We start from the raw sequence: 13275 nt of genomic DNA, 5'->3' as shown, positions 1-13275 counted from the left end.
GACAAACAGCACAAAAGGTACCGATATAATATTATATATTAACGGCGAACTTCAAGTCGAATACATCCCATTAAACCGTTGGCTTAATGAATATTACCAGGCAATAGTGAATCTTTTATGGCAGGATATCATCCTATAAATTATTTGTATAAACTTACTACCATTTTCGTCAGAGAAGATACATACTGTAAGGAAGGTTGTTATGAATTTTATTATAGCCGTCCATAAATACTCTTGAATCCCACACTTATTGCAAAATGGATGAGCTATAAGCTATAAGCTTTACCTGCGCATACAGGTGCTGCTCCTGTGCAACCTTGACCTGCTCCATTTCTGCCACCCTCCTCTCCCCTTCCTCCCTCTTCTGCCTCTCCTCAAGCTCACGTTCACGACGAGCCATCTCTTCTTCAAATATGCGCTCTTTCTCGAGCAACTGCTCCTGCTTCCTGCGATATGCATCAAGGAGGTTGTCTTCCTCTTCCTTGTTCCTCCTTTCCTTCTCTTGTAGCTCTAGCTGTCGTTGCCGTTCGTACTCTTCGCTCCTAGACGCCTCTTCTAGCCTCCGACGTGCTTCTTCAGCTTCTCTGTCGTTTCTCAGTCGCCTTTCCTGCTCGAGGGTGTCCTGGAATACTTGCTTTTGACGTTCCATCTCTTCCTCTTTCTCCCGCATCTGTCTTTCTAGTTCTTCTTCCTTTTCACGCTCAATTCGTTTAAGCTCTTCGACCTTTTCCATTTGAATTCGTTTCTCCTCATCCTCACGTCTGCGCCTCTCTTCGTCTCGCTCTCTCTGCAGTCTTATTACTTCTTTCTCCTTGATTTTCAATTGACGCTCAATTTCAAGCTCCTTCTCACGCTCCAAACGTTGCCGCTCTTCTTCTTTTTCCCGCTCAAGCTTTTTCAAAGCTTCCTCGACCCTAAGTCGCTCCTCCTTTTCTCGTTGTAAATACTCCATCTCCTGACGACGTTCTCTTTCCTGCTGTTCCATTATAAGTCGCCGTTCTTCATCTTTACGCTGCTGGTCCTCGAGCTCTTTATCGCGTCTTGCCTGCTCATCCCGTCTTCTTTCTTCTTCCATTTTCCTCTCTTCTTCTTCCTTCCTTAAGCGCTCTTCTTCGTTCTCCTTTTGTAGCCGTTCCATTTCCATTTCAGCTTCCAGTTCTTTCTGCACCTCCATCGCTAACGCTTCCTCTTTGACCTTTTGTTCTTGATCCCACTCAAGAAACCTCTCAATGTCCTTAGATTCCTTACCATTTGTCTCTACAGGGTCATCAATTTTATTCTGACCCTTTTTCTTCGCGACTTTCTCTTTCTCCCACTCACTCTCAGTCTCTGTGGCCTCTGAGTCACTGTCATGAGCGGGTTCTGTAACCTTAGTTCGTGGAGCAGGTTTCGGTGGTTCTTTAGAAGCGGTTTCTGCGGTGGGAGTTGGTACTATTGGGGTAACCCCAAATAAACTACTTCTCCCTGTTGTATCTGGGCCATCAGATGGTAGAATGTCGTCCTAGCGAGAAGGCCAATTCGTGAATCAATAGAGCCAAGAAATGGTAAAAATAAAAATATATAATAGCTAGAACCATTAGAAGCGATGAAAATGGCCGGGATGTAAAAACAAAATATTTTAAGAGCGATTAACGAAAATGGTGTTATGGCAGAATTTTGATTTAAATATCACACCGACGAATACAAGTATATTTCCTGTCACAAGTTTATTTCCGTTCGATTACATAACAATCATCGATTATTTTTAACGGGAAACACGAAAAATATTTCAAAATATTGTACGCAGTGTGTCTATTGGAAGTTTCTTCGAGGATATGACCGATGATATAGAGCGGATGGCCTGTTATATCTCGGATTCGAATAGATTCTTTAGTCTTTTAACGGTTGAGGTTTCCGTCGGACCTCCGGAAGTAAACTGGTGACAATGCGGCTTTAAGGTCTGCGCGACAAAAACAAAATTTCTACTCACATCTGAAGTGTCCCAATCGGAATCCTCTGCAATTAAGATGACAAACAATGTTAGTCGCAAAATCGCACTTGTACGATGTCACCGTGATGTGTCATGATGCAGACAGTACTGCAAATCCACTTCCAAAAGAACCAACAAACACAAGCAACCCAGACGAAGCACCTTTGACAGGTAATGCTTAAAATCAAACATTTCAGTTATTTGTAAAAACGGTACTGCTTCTACCCTGAAACATATACAAGTTTTGATATTACTTTGAAAAAATCTTAGTTAGTGTACGACAAACGTCTACAAAGCGACATCTTTAACACTTTCAAAAGATCCCTGGCTAATTTGACCAAATCCAGACACCGTTATAAAATTCCTTAGTTGATCTGACTCGAATTAATCCAAGCTTTCTGACATACCGAAGCCCGCATATCTGAGCTATAAGGGCACTTTCGAAACTTACCGTCTGACAGATCACTATCCGCCCCTGCTTTGCCATTGATTTGTTTCTTTTTCTTCTTCGCATCCGATGCACCACTTATGTCCGGGTCGGACACTGAACTGACAGAACTTCCAAGATCAAGACCAGGGATCGACATATCTGCTGATAAAAATAATCATTTTCCGGACATCAGCAAACTGGAGTTAGTGATATAATAATAAGGCTGTATAAGCATTAGCCAACATGGTCTTGATGGCGGAATTATAATGTCTCATCCTAAATATTGTCTATGGCAAACAAATGATAAGTGGTATACAGAAACATGTTTCAAAATACGCTCTTCACCAAGAATTTACCTTTGTCTTTCTCTTTCCCTACTGGAGGGATTTTTAAAGTTGAAGTTAGCGGTTTCTTTTCAGGTACCGAGGTGTGGGCATCGTTGGCCAGCGGTTCTTCATCGTCGAGCGGAGGTCCAGCGGAAGAGCTGATTTCGTCATCACTCGGTACCAGGCTAACGCTGAGGTCACTCTCCTTTTCTTCGGGTTGAGAAACTGTATAGAAGCAAAATGTTTATTACGGTGAAAAGATGGAGTTCCAATTATTATTGAGATAATAGTAAAAAAAAGACCGGGATGTCAATACAAAATATTTGAAGAGAGTGATAAACAAAAATGGTGTAATGGCAGAATTTCGATATGAATATCACACCGAAGGATAAAAGGGTATGCTTAAACAAGGACCCGCACTATAAAAGGGCTTAGCTCCTCCCTCTTTTGGCTGAAAAAAATTCAAATTTCAAGATGACAACATGCTGTGACGTTGCATGGGAAGCGAGACATTTTGTTGTGTTATCGTCAATAATTGATCTTGTCTTTCTCTTTTCTTACTGGAGAGATTTTTAAAGTTGTAGTGTTTTCTTTTCAGGTACTGAGGTGTGGGCATCGTTGGCCAGCGGTTCGTCATCGTCGAGCGGAGGTCCAGCGGAAAAGCTGATTTCGTCATCACTCGGTCCCAGGCTCACACTGAGGTCACTTTTCTTTTCTTTAATATTATTGACATGATGGTAAAAACAAAGCTTACCTGGGAGAGTCGACATCTTAGGCTCAGCATCAGAACCCTATGCAAAAGATACGCGGATAAGAGTATTTTTCAAACCATTCTTGTAAAAAATGCAAACGGGAAAGTTTGACTCACTTTAACTTTTGGCGTATCTTTTCCAGTAAGAGCAGCTAATACAGCCGAAGAATTCGAAGAGTCAAACTGTAAATGAAAAAAGAATTTAAAAAAATTACCATATAATATAACATGATAACATTCACGCAAAAAAACTTGGCTTTTTGCCAAGATCAATTATTCCCACTCACACACAAACATTTTTAACCATAACATCTGGAACTGAAATAGGCTTTTATTATGTGAGAGCGCCATGTGTTTTTTTTTAACTTACATCCGATTCGTCATCCGTCACATTAATTGATTCCCAAGGAAGCGAATGAGGCTTGTCCCCAGGCCCTTGTACACCTCGGCCAGTGGAAAGCTGACTCGGGGTTCCCGGAGTGGAATTCAGGGGTGTGCCTTTGCTGGGGGTCCCGTTCACCGGCGTGCCAGACGTCGATTGACCAGGGGTACCTGGGTGTTAAAAAGTATAAGAAAAGGGACAATTAAAGACGATTTATGGACAGTGTATCTTTCTTAGTGCCTGACGCTGTTTACTCCCAGCCTCCCGGCCTTCATATAATGGCACAAAATGTATTTCGGCGTGGTACAAGCTCTAGAACCCAGAGAAGCAGGGGAGCCTTTCCCGTGCCAAGATAAACGTCTGTTGTGCATGTATAATTATAGGTTATTTCACGGTTGGTGAGCGCGTACGATTTTTATTCCCGAGTTATGTAAAACAAACGAACGAGCGCAGCGAGTCACATCGAGTGAATAAAAATCGTTAAAGCGAACTAACAGTGAAATAACTTATTTATTATATTCATACCGAGTTTTAAAATGAGCGAAAAGAACTTTCAGATATAAAACATTTCATTTTGCAGGTTACTTTGATTCTTGAGCTCCATTGAGCGATGGAATGAAATTTTACTATGTGAAAATTGAATACAAAGCGTTCAAAATGGAAGACAATAGATTTGCTACTCTCAATGACACTTGTAGAGGATTATGTAGAAAGTCTTAAAAACAAGAATACAAAGGGGAAAATCGAGCGAGATGTAAGGCTGTAAAACGCTATCTAACATCACAGTCTCGTGCGTGACATTAGCGAGACAGATTCATTTCAATGTAAGTTTCTGTCTGTCTTCAAATGAACCGTCGGTCGAACAGCCAAGTCTAATAAAATGCTATGTAAGCTTATTATCAATTTCTCAGTATGTATATAATAAATAAAATACAGTATGGAAATTGCTTTGTACAGTTTTTATTCACTCGTTGTTTTGTATCAAAAGAACTTTCAGTTTTTTATTCAATCGTTTTGTATCAAAGGAACTTTCAGATATAAAGCATTTCATTTTGCATGTTACTTTTGTTCTTGAGCTCCATTAAGCGAGAGAATGAAATTTTACAGTTTTTATTGAATACAAAGCGTTCAAAATGGAAGACAATAGATTTGCTACTCTCAATGAGCGAACTTAGACACATCAAGGAGTTTCGAGCGATTCGTCGAACAAACGAAACGATTTTGCTCACAAGTAATAATGATATAGCCTATCAGAACGCCGATACGGCGTTTTTCACTAGTGGAAAAAATCGTACGACCAATCAGCTGGCTTCTCTAGCGCGAAGAGACTAGTTTTATCACAATGGTTTTTGGCGTGTAAATCTCGGTATGTATATAATAAAAGTGGTTATTTTCTAAATGGGACAAATGTTTTACCTTTACTGGGCGTGGCATTCTTGGTGGGGGTCGGGGGTGCTGAGTTTACTGGAGTAGAATGATTAGATGAACTGCTAGCAGCACGTCTGTCAGTGGTTGGACTAGCTTGGGGTTTGGATGACAACACCGGTATACGCGACGCTGGAGGCTCTTTCGACTTAGAATCTACGAAAACAACAAAGATCCCGGTAAAATACCACCAAAAGCACCATGTCTAATGTAACCTTCATTGCAGCTTTGTCACATATGCCTTGATAGGGACGGTTGAGCGCATGACGGTTCGTCGTATTTAGAAGGTGTATCGTTGAGCACTAAATAGTGTCTCTTACTCCTTACGTAGGCCAAACGTACCGACAGAAACAGAGGACTTGACGCTGTCTGAACGCACAGGGATACGACTTGCAGCTATAAAGAAACAATAACGTCATCAAAATCAAATGAGAAAAAAAAAATTTGACTCCAACAAAATTTCTTACATTTGTTGCTCTTCAGGGACGCGTTTGATTCTTGGCGAGCCACGGGTTTCAGTGCGGCTAACAGACTCGGCTTGTCAGGCTGCGAACGGAAAGAAATCACCATCGAATTACCATCAAGCAAAAGGCTGATTTACATATGCCGGTATTTCGTGCCGAACTTCTTTACGACCATTTGATGCCACCCCGTCTTCTGAAGCGACTCAGATCTCCGCTCCGTAGATCGGCGTGGGTAAATCAGTGCGACAAACAAATTAAAACAATACGACTATAGGATATTGGGGAATTCCTGCATCAAATTCAGTGATTCTCCGACGTTGAGAATGCATAGTTGTGCATACAAGTTTTACAAACATAGGGGCCTTTCTGACCATATAGCATTAGTAAGATAGCCAATTCGAATACAAGAAACCCATTATCTGATTGCCATGATTACCCAGCAAGTCTCTTTAATTGGCATACCCTGATAAGGGTATACGATGATCCATCCAATACGATTAACTTGCATTGGCATTTACAGGATAAATTTTTTTACGTCTGTAGAGAGCAAATTCTATATTCTTTTAATCGTATTTTATCTCGGCATATGGGCGCTCACTTTCTTTTTTACTTCAAAGAGATCCTCCTCATCTGCAACTGACGAATCCCAGGATGTGCCACCAACAGAATGGCTACAGAAAAAGACGAGATGGAATGAATAAGGCTCAAACCATTCGCTATATACAGCAACAGATAAACCGATGAATCACGGTTCAACTCACTGGCTGGCTGAATCGTCCTCTTTACCGGACTGAGCGCTCTCCATACCTAAATAATAAAATAATTATCAAATTATAAAAAAATGACTTCTCAAAGAACGAGTACATACACAATGGTTTCTGTTTGCAAGAAACAATAATCCATGAGAGAAAATGATAGAAACGCCGGGTAAACGATTTGGCAACACTCCATTTGGGAGGCTACAAGAGAATACCGTTTCCAAAAGAGCAAAAGAGAAACAGCCCGGGACGTGCAGCACTTAGAGCCGGGATACCATACCTAACAGAAACATGTCTGATGAGAAACTAAGACAATTTAGCAGCATGACGTAGGAGAGAATATAATACAAGACGTTTTGATGAGAAAGACCCAAAAGAATGTAAAGATGCGGGATTTCCTGATGTACAATACACTGTATCGCTTCAACAAGAAGCAGAGAAACTAATCGTTATCTGCAAAAAAAAATTATTATTTCATGAAAGAAACATAAAAATAAGCAACGTTGCAGCACTCCATAAGACAGAGCGCTAAAGAACTCGTGAGAGAAACACTTCCTTTGCCGATGAATTTGTCGCATTCTGGTTGCAAAAATACACCCTAGGAAACTCTGTCTAGGTGAGAAACTAAGCTGGACCAAAAAAACCTCTATATAAGTATATACTGAGACCTAACTATAAGTGGTCGTTTAAATGCGTGAGACACACAATGAAATAACTCTCAGAAAATAGTGCAGCATTCCGTGGAGTGATAAAATAATTCCGTATCCGTAACTAACAATGCTCAGATGCGTCGGTGCGCGACGAGTTGTCAGATTTTGAAGGCGTGTCCTCAGCTGACGAGGAACTAGGGGAAGAAGAAGACTGAGGTTTACAATTCTCGATATCCTCTTGCTCTTCATCTCGTTTAGGTTCTTTTGCGGATACCTCTGCGATTGGGCTATTCTCTGACCAAACAGCAATATAGTATAAGAATAAAATTTAATTACAAGTAATAACCAAGTAGTTTTGGCAAAGTTACACTGAAATATATAACTTTTAAAAATTCCCGAAGGAATCTTATTTAATGAAGTAAAATATAAATTATTTAGTAACTCTAGCTATTGGTCGCCAGAAGGGCTATGCTACAAACTTGCACCGGGATAAGATTTTGTAGTTCAGCCCGCTAGAATAGATATATTCAAATTTCAAATGCAAAATAAAAAAAGAAGTGGATGATCACAGTTCTTTAATTTAACACTCACCGGCATCTGTTGCTGGTCCACCAAAGGTGAACTCCAGATCATCAGTTCCAGAGCTGAGCAGACCTGAGAAATTGGTCTTTTTTGCAGCCTTTCCTCCAGCAGCATTCTTCTTCTGAGCTTCAAGCTTCTCTTCATGCTCATCAATAATGTTGGAGCAGCTGAGGAATCATGTTATCGTGTATTGAATAATTTAAATTTACAGCTTCACCCAGCCCTTGGATCCAGCGTTCATTTAGATTGCTACTGTGATGTCCATGGATGACCGCATGCTCAAAAGAAGGGAAGAGAGGAGTGAGGGCATTTACCCCCTGATCACACCTATTCTTCATGGTTACCTGTGATGGCCATGGATGATCGCATGCTCAAACGAAGGGAAGTGAGGAGTGAGGGCATTTACCCCCTGATCACACCTATTCTTTATGGTTACCTGTGATGTCCATGGATGACCGCATTCTCAAAAGAAGGGAAGTGAGGAGTGAGGGCATTTACCCCCTGATCACACCTATTCTTTATGGTTACCTGTGATGGCCATGGATGATCGCATGCTCAAAAGAAGGGAAGTGAAGAGTGAGGGCATTTACCCCCTGATCACACCTATTCTTTATGGTTACCTGTGATGGTCATGGATGATCGCATGCTCAAAAGAAGGGAAGAGAGGAGTGAGGGCATTTACCCCCTGATCACACCTATTCTTTATGGTTACCTGTGATGGCCATGGATGATTGCATGTTCAAAAGAAGGGAAGAGAGGAGTGAGGGCATTTACCCCCTGATCACACCTATTCTTTATGGTTACCTGTGATGTCCATGGATGACCGCATGCTCAAAATAAGGGAAGTGAGGAGTGAGGGCATTTACCCCCTGATCACACCTATTCTTTATGGTTACCTGTGATGTCTATGGATGATCGCATGCTCAAAAGAAGGGAAGTGAGGAGTGAGGGCATTTACCCCCTGATCACACCTATTCTTTATGGTTACCTGTGATGTCCATGGATGATCGCATGGTCGGCTGCCTTCCATCCCTGACTATCTTTCACCTCAGTGTTTGCCTTGTTTTGTAGAAGATACTTTACAATGCCGATATGTCCTTCACTTGAAGCAGACATCAGTGGTGTCCTTAAAAAATAAAGCATACAATATTTAATACGAACAATATGCTGGAGCTACAGAGCTAGCCTAATGATGGCAAGTATTATGAGTAAAGCCCTGGTAAAAAGTTTTTTTTTTAATTACAGTTTGGATGTGAGCAAAGCAACTAGTTGCTAGTACTCATATTTATACCATCAGTAGTGGTACAGATGCTCAAAACAGTCAATCTGCAGCAAAACTTGTTTTATTCAGAGTAATAATGTCAATGCAGTCAAAACCTGCAACAATTTTAAAAGTAACCAGAAATGGTAATCTCTATATAAGATTCTGTATATTTCCAATCATTACATTGTTACCTGTTAAATGCGTCAACAGCATCAATGTTTGCACCTTCATTAATGAGAAATCCAACAAAGTCTTGATTACCCAAAGAAGATGCCACATGCAGAGGGGTAAAACCCTCCTGAAAATCATACAAACAACTTTCAATAAATACTAACATTGGTTTCCCTTTATCTGGGCTTTTTCTATGATACTGTGAGTATCTAAACCTCACACACTACAACAGTAGATCAGGATTTTTATTTGCTCTGAAGCAAGAATTTAATAATTATGTGGGGGGAGGGGCTTGATTCATTGCCCATGATCAGCACTATGCAGCTCAAAATATTTTTTTACAAGCAGACAGGTCTTTCTCCCTGGGCGCCCTTTTTTGTCTCACATACAATGAAAAAAAAAATACTAATGCCAACAGGTTATATGCATGGACTGTGATCCTTAATAAATATTTCTGAGGGAAATTCGGCTGTATCTAGAACTACCTACTGACCTTATCTTGAGCATTGACCTTGGCTCCCTTTTCAATCAGCACCATGGCGATGTCAATGTCCCCATTTGCTGATGCAAGGTGTAGTGGGGTGCTGTTCATGACATCAACAACAGATGCATCTGCTCTGTGCTCAAGAAGAACATCTGTGCATTGCTGGGATTGGGCCTCTACTGCCTGGTAAAAGGAGAATAATTTAACAAAAAAATAAATAAATAAAATACCCTAGTAATATTGCAAGCTCTTGCAAGGGGCAAACCATAAAAATTGAATATCCCTGGGTACACAAAAGATGAACATCTGAAAACATTCTTTTTTGCTTGGTATTGTAAATATGTTTAGGGTCATTACCTAGCCCCTACCCCTGGATTTAATCAATAAAAGATACTTTACATGATTCACATACTCTTGCCACCTTTTTGAACTCTACAAAGATTGTAAACTGAATATGTTAAAAACCATAGCAAGACCATTGAACTAAAGTTATGACAGTTTGCACATGTTATTTAACAGTGTAAGTTTAGATTGTCTAACTCTTACAGTTAGTAGAATATGACAGCTGTCACAATTCAGAAGGCAAAGCACACAAAAAAATGACCAAAACAGACAGAGACCAACCATTAACCCCTCTCTCTAATGGGCCCCAGACAGAATTTACCTTCATCAATGGTGTCCTCCCTTGGCTGTCACATAAATTAGTCTTCGCATTATTAGTCAGCAGCAATCGGCACATCTCTTCATTCCCCATTGCAGAGGCAAGGTGAAGTGCAGTTCTATTGAGAGACCACAACGAACAAGTAGCAAATGCAATTAGCAATCCAATATCATGGCGCCTATTTTTTTAAACTTACAATTCCAAGAGCGGGGGCAATTCAGAGGGGGCGTGACCATTATTTAAGGGAAATATGATGTTATTTACAATATGTGGTTTTTCAGGCGCGTACCCAGGATTTTACTTGGGGGGGGGGACGAAAACATAAAAAGTGGGAAAAAGGGGAGGGTGTGAGTTTTTACCCTCGAAAGAACATAAAGAAAATTTTTTATGCCATTGCAGTATATCCACAGGACGTCTATTATCGGATTTTGCTACAAAAAAGTGTGCTTTATCGTTCTGTCTTTGTCCACAAATAGCACGTCTTTTGGGAACTGGAAGTGGGCTTTCTGCCATTGTGGGGGGGGTATGATTGCACACCTTACACCACTCCCATGGGTACGGGCCTGTATTTATTACTGACAACAACTTGTTTTTATGGTAGCATCCGTTTCTGTATGAAGAGGTGAAGAAAAACCAAATGGGTTGCAATTCTCAAACATTCTTGATCATGCCCCCCTTCCCCTCCTTGTCAAACACTGCCAATTTATTCATTCACTGACAAACAAACCTAAAAAACAAATTGAGTGCATGTATGATGTTACAAACTTAATTGATTTTCATACTAATAACGACAAGTAATTCATGAGTATGATACGTACTTAGCATACTAAATTAATTGCAAATTTGTTAATACCAGCGTAACTTCTGACATTATCGCGACAGCTTCTTACAGTGTGAAATCAATATACAACTGTATATTTAGATCTTAAAGTTAAAGCTGTATTTCGTGGGATGGTCTTATATAATATACACGCTTGAAGTTTAGAGAGCCCGAAATACCGTTCAATGATTGTTTGGTCCATAAGCAGAAAAACTTAAATATCTTTTATTGCGTATTACCAAAAGTCAAAATTTATACTTCAGGGAAGTAGAGTATAATCGACATGGCCTTCAAAATGTTCGTGATAATGATAAAAATAGAACCTCGAATATCTTAAGGTAAAAATGAGATACATTTATCATAGACAGGAGTTTTGTGATATCATTCGTCTCAAAGGAATGACGATAGCTTTTAGAAATGTTCGATGGAAATAATCTCTTTGATTCTTATAGAAAATTCAGAGCATGAGCTGGGATAAACCCCTTTTAAATACCCTTTTTGAGCTTTCAATCTACAGAGTAAAGATAAAGTGCCTAGCACCAAATGTTTAGTCAAAGTAATGGACAACAACAAATTACTCGAGACGACGACGCTGTTCAGTTGCCACGAGAAACGGTTGGTGAGCACTTCCAAATTTTAGAACCCAAAACACCAACAGATTTTGGCTAGATTTTTGCCTACCTGTTCTCTTTATCAAGCTGGTTTATATCCCCTTTCTTTATGAGCTGTTTAAGCTTTGCCATGTCCCTTGTCCACACAGCTTTGTGTAGTTTCGGAAGATCTTTTTCTTTGGCCACGACGTACCCAGCTGCACCGGCCGCCATTTCACTGCCGAGCGTTGAGTTGAGGTCTTCCGTGGACGCGGCATGTTTTCCTTTGCTTTCCTTTTTACCGAAGAGCTTCTTTAGTCCTGACATGCCGGATTATTACAGCTTTTTAGCGATCAAGGCATAAGGAACCGTTTAGAAACATCGATGACTTATCTGAGTTGAAAGTTGATTTCAAGCAAACCGCTATGGCGGTAGCGGGGTCTGGGCACCAGTTTGATAAATCACGCAATAACAAGATGCGTGACGTGAGGTCACACAAACGTTTACGAGTTCACGAGTAAAATAATTGTTGCTCTCTGTAAAAAAAAAAAAAAAAAAAACATCCCATAGCCTCAGTCTGCGCTGCGTCTCTGTTTTGGCACAAGAAGTTTCGAAATATTTACATATTTTTGATATTAGAAACATTTTGATCGCGAATTGTTTAAAAATGATTCACCATATTCTTTTTTTGGCCCTGAGAGCTGAAAAGCACGGAGGAAACAATACTAGGAAGAGGCCATAAGGTATTTCTAAAATCGCTTATACTGTTTTCAATGGTATTCACTAGTTTCCAGAAAATAACTGGTTGTGATAGCATTGACAGGAAAAGCGAAGGAATGATAGGGTGTTTTGTGTGTGGTTGGGTGGGGGGGAGGTGTATGTGTAGAAAGTCCTATATTATAAATATACAGGGGCTCATAAGTAGGGGCATTCAACTTCCCCGCATTCTGGTATAATATAGGTGTCACGGCGTTTCCTAGGATCAGGCTATTTTTAGACGCGCGGATTAGCCAGTCAGATGCTTCCTTTGTGGTGACGTTTTGGCTGAACTCTCAGACAAAAAGCTATGTTTTTTCTTTGGTACTTCTTTGACTTTCGTTGCTCTCTTCTTCAATATGAATCCAACTTTGCCTTCGAATTTAAATTCTGGCTTGCAATTCTTTTGTTGAACAAACAAAACCGGCGGATGATGGATAAAAAAGTATTTTTTTTCTAACTGAAATTTGCGCATGCAGCCTCACGTCACTCTCGCGCGCAACCAACGTCAACGTAGCTGATTGGCCCGTCCGTGCGCGCGCGTCTAAAAATAGCCTGATCCTAGGAAACGCCGTGACACTTATATAATACAGATGATTGCCCCTACTTATGAGCCCCTGATATATATTATTATTATTATTATTATTATTATTATTATTATTATTATTATTATTATTATTATTATTATTATTATTATTATTATTATTATTATTATTATTATTATTATTATTATTATTATTATTATTATTATTGTCGTTGTCGTTGCTGTTGTTGTTGTTGTTGTTGCTGTTG

At 40.0% G+C, this 13275-nt stretch overlaps 1 protein-coding gene across 5 annotated transcripts in view; it reads right to left on the bottom strand.

Annotated features, from left to right (window-relative positions):
* The window catches only part of LOC116603922 (ankyrin repeat domain-containing protein 26), a 34906-nt gene extending 22729 nt beyond the window's left edge, over positions 1 to 12177 (bottom strand). For 2 of the 5 annotated variants that reach the window (XM_032365549.2, XM_032365552.2), the window contains exons 1-18: positions 11819 to 12177; positions 10321 to 10435; positions 9666 to 9839; positions 9193 to 9299; positions 8726 to 8863; positions 7747 to 7904; positions 6509 to 6554; positions 6346 to 6418; positions 5751 to 5829; positions 5626 to 5679; positions 5275 to 5439; positions 3847 to 4028; positions 3594 to 3659; positions 3480 to 3516; positions 2756 to 2950; positions 2421 to 2561; positions 1970 to 1995; positions 287 to 1501 (exon numbers count right to left, since the gene is read on the bottom strand). In XM_032365549.2, the coding sequence (XP_032221440.2) occupies positions 287 to 1501; positions 1970 to 1995; positions 2421 to 2561; positions 2756 to 2950; positions 3480 to 3516; positions 3594 to 3659; positions 3847 to 4028; positions 5275 to 5439; positions 5626 to 5679; positions 5751 to 5829; positions 6346 to 6418; positions 6509 to 6554; positions 7747 to 7904; positions 8726 to 8863; positions 9193 to 9299; positions 9666 to 9839; positions 10321 to 10435; positions 11819 to 12054 (3207 nt within the window). In that variant the 5' untranslated portion in view covers positions 12055 to 12177. Of the gene's footprint in view, positions 1 to 286; positions 1502 to 1969; positions 1996 to 2420; positions 2562 to 2755; positions 2951 to 3479; positions 3517 to 3593; positions 3660 to 3846; positions 4029 to 5274; positions 5440 to 5625; positions 5680 to 5750; positions 5830 to 6345; positions 6419 to 6508; positions 6555 to 7746; positions 7905 to 8173; positions 8292 to 8725; positions 8864 to 9192; positions 9300 to 9665; positions 9840 to 10320; positions 10436 to 11818 lie in introns of those variants that run through there. The other 3 variants (XM_048723885.1, XM_032365551.2, XM_032365553.2) reach the window with 3 other exon arrangements.
* Between the last annotated feature and the right edge of the window lie 1098 nt (positions 12178 to 13275).

The sequence above is a fragment of the Nematostella vectensis genome, chromosome 1 (assembly GCF_932526225.1).
Source record: "Nematostella vectensis chromosome 1, jaNemVect1.1, whole genome shotgun sequence".
NCBI lineage: Eukaryota > Metazoa > Cnidaria > Anthozoa > Actiniaria > Edwardsiidae > Nematostella > Nematostella vectensis.
The sequence above is the reverse complement of the archived record's forward strand: the minus strand, read 5'-3'. Positions and strand labels throughout refer to the sequence as shown.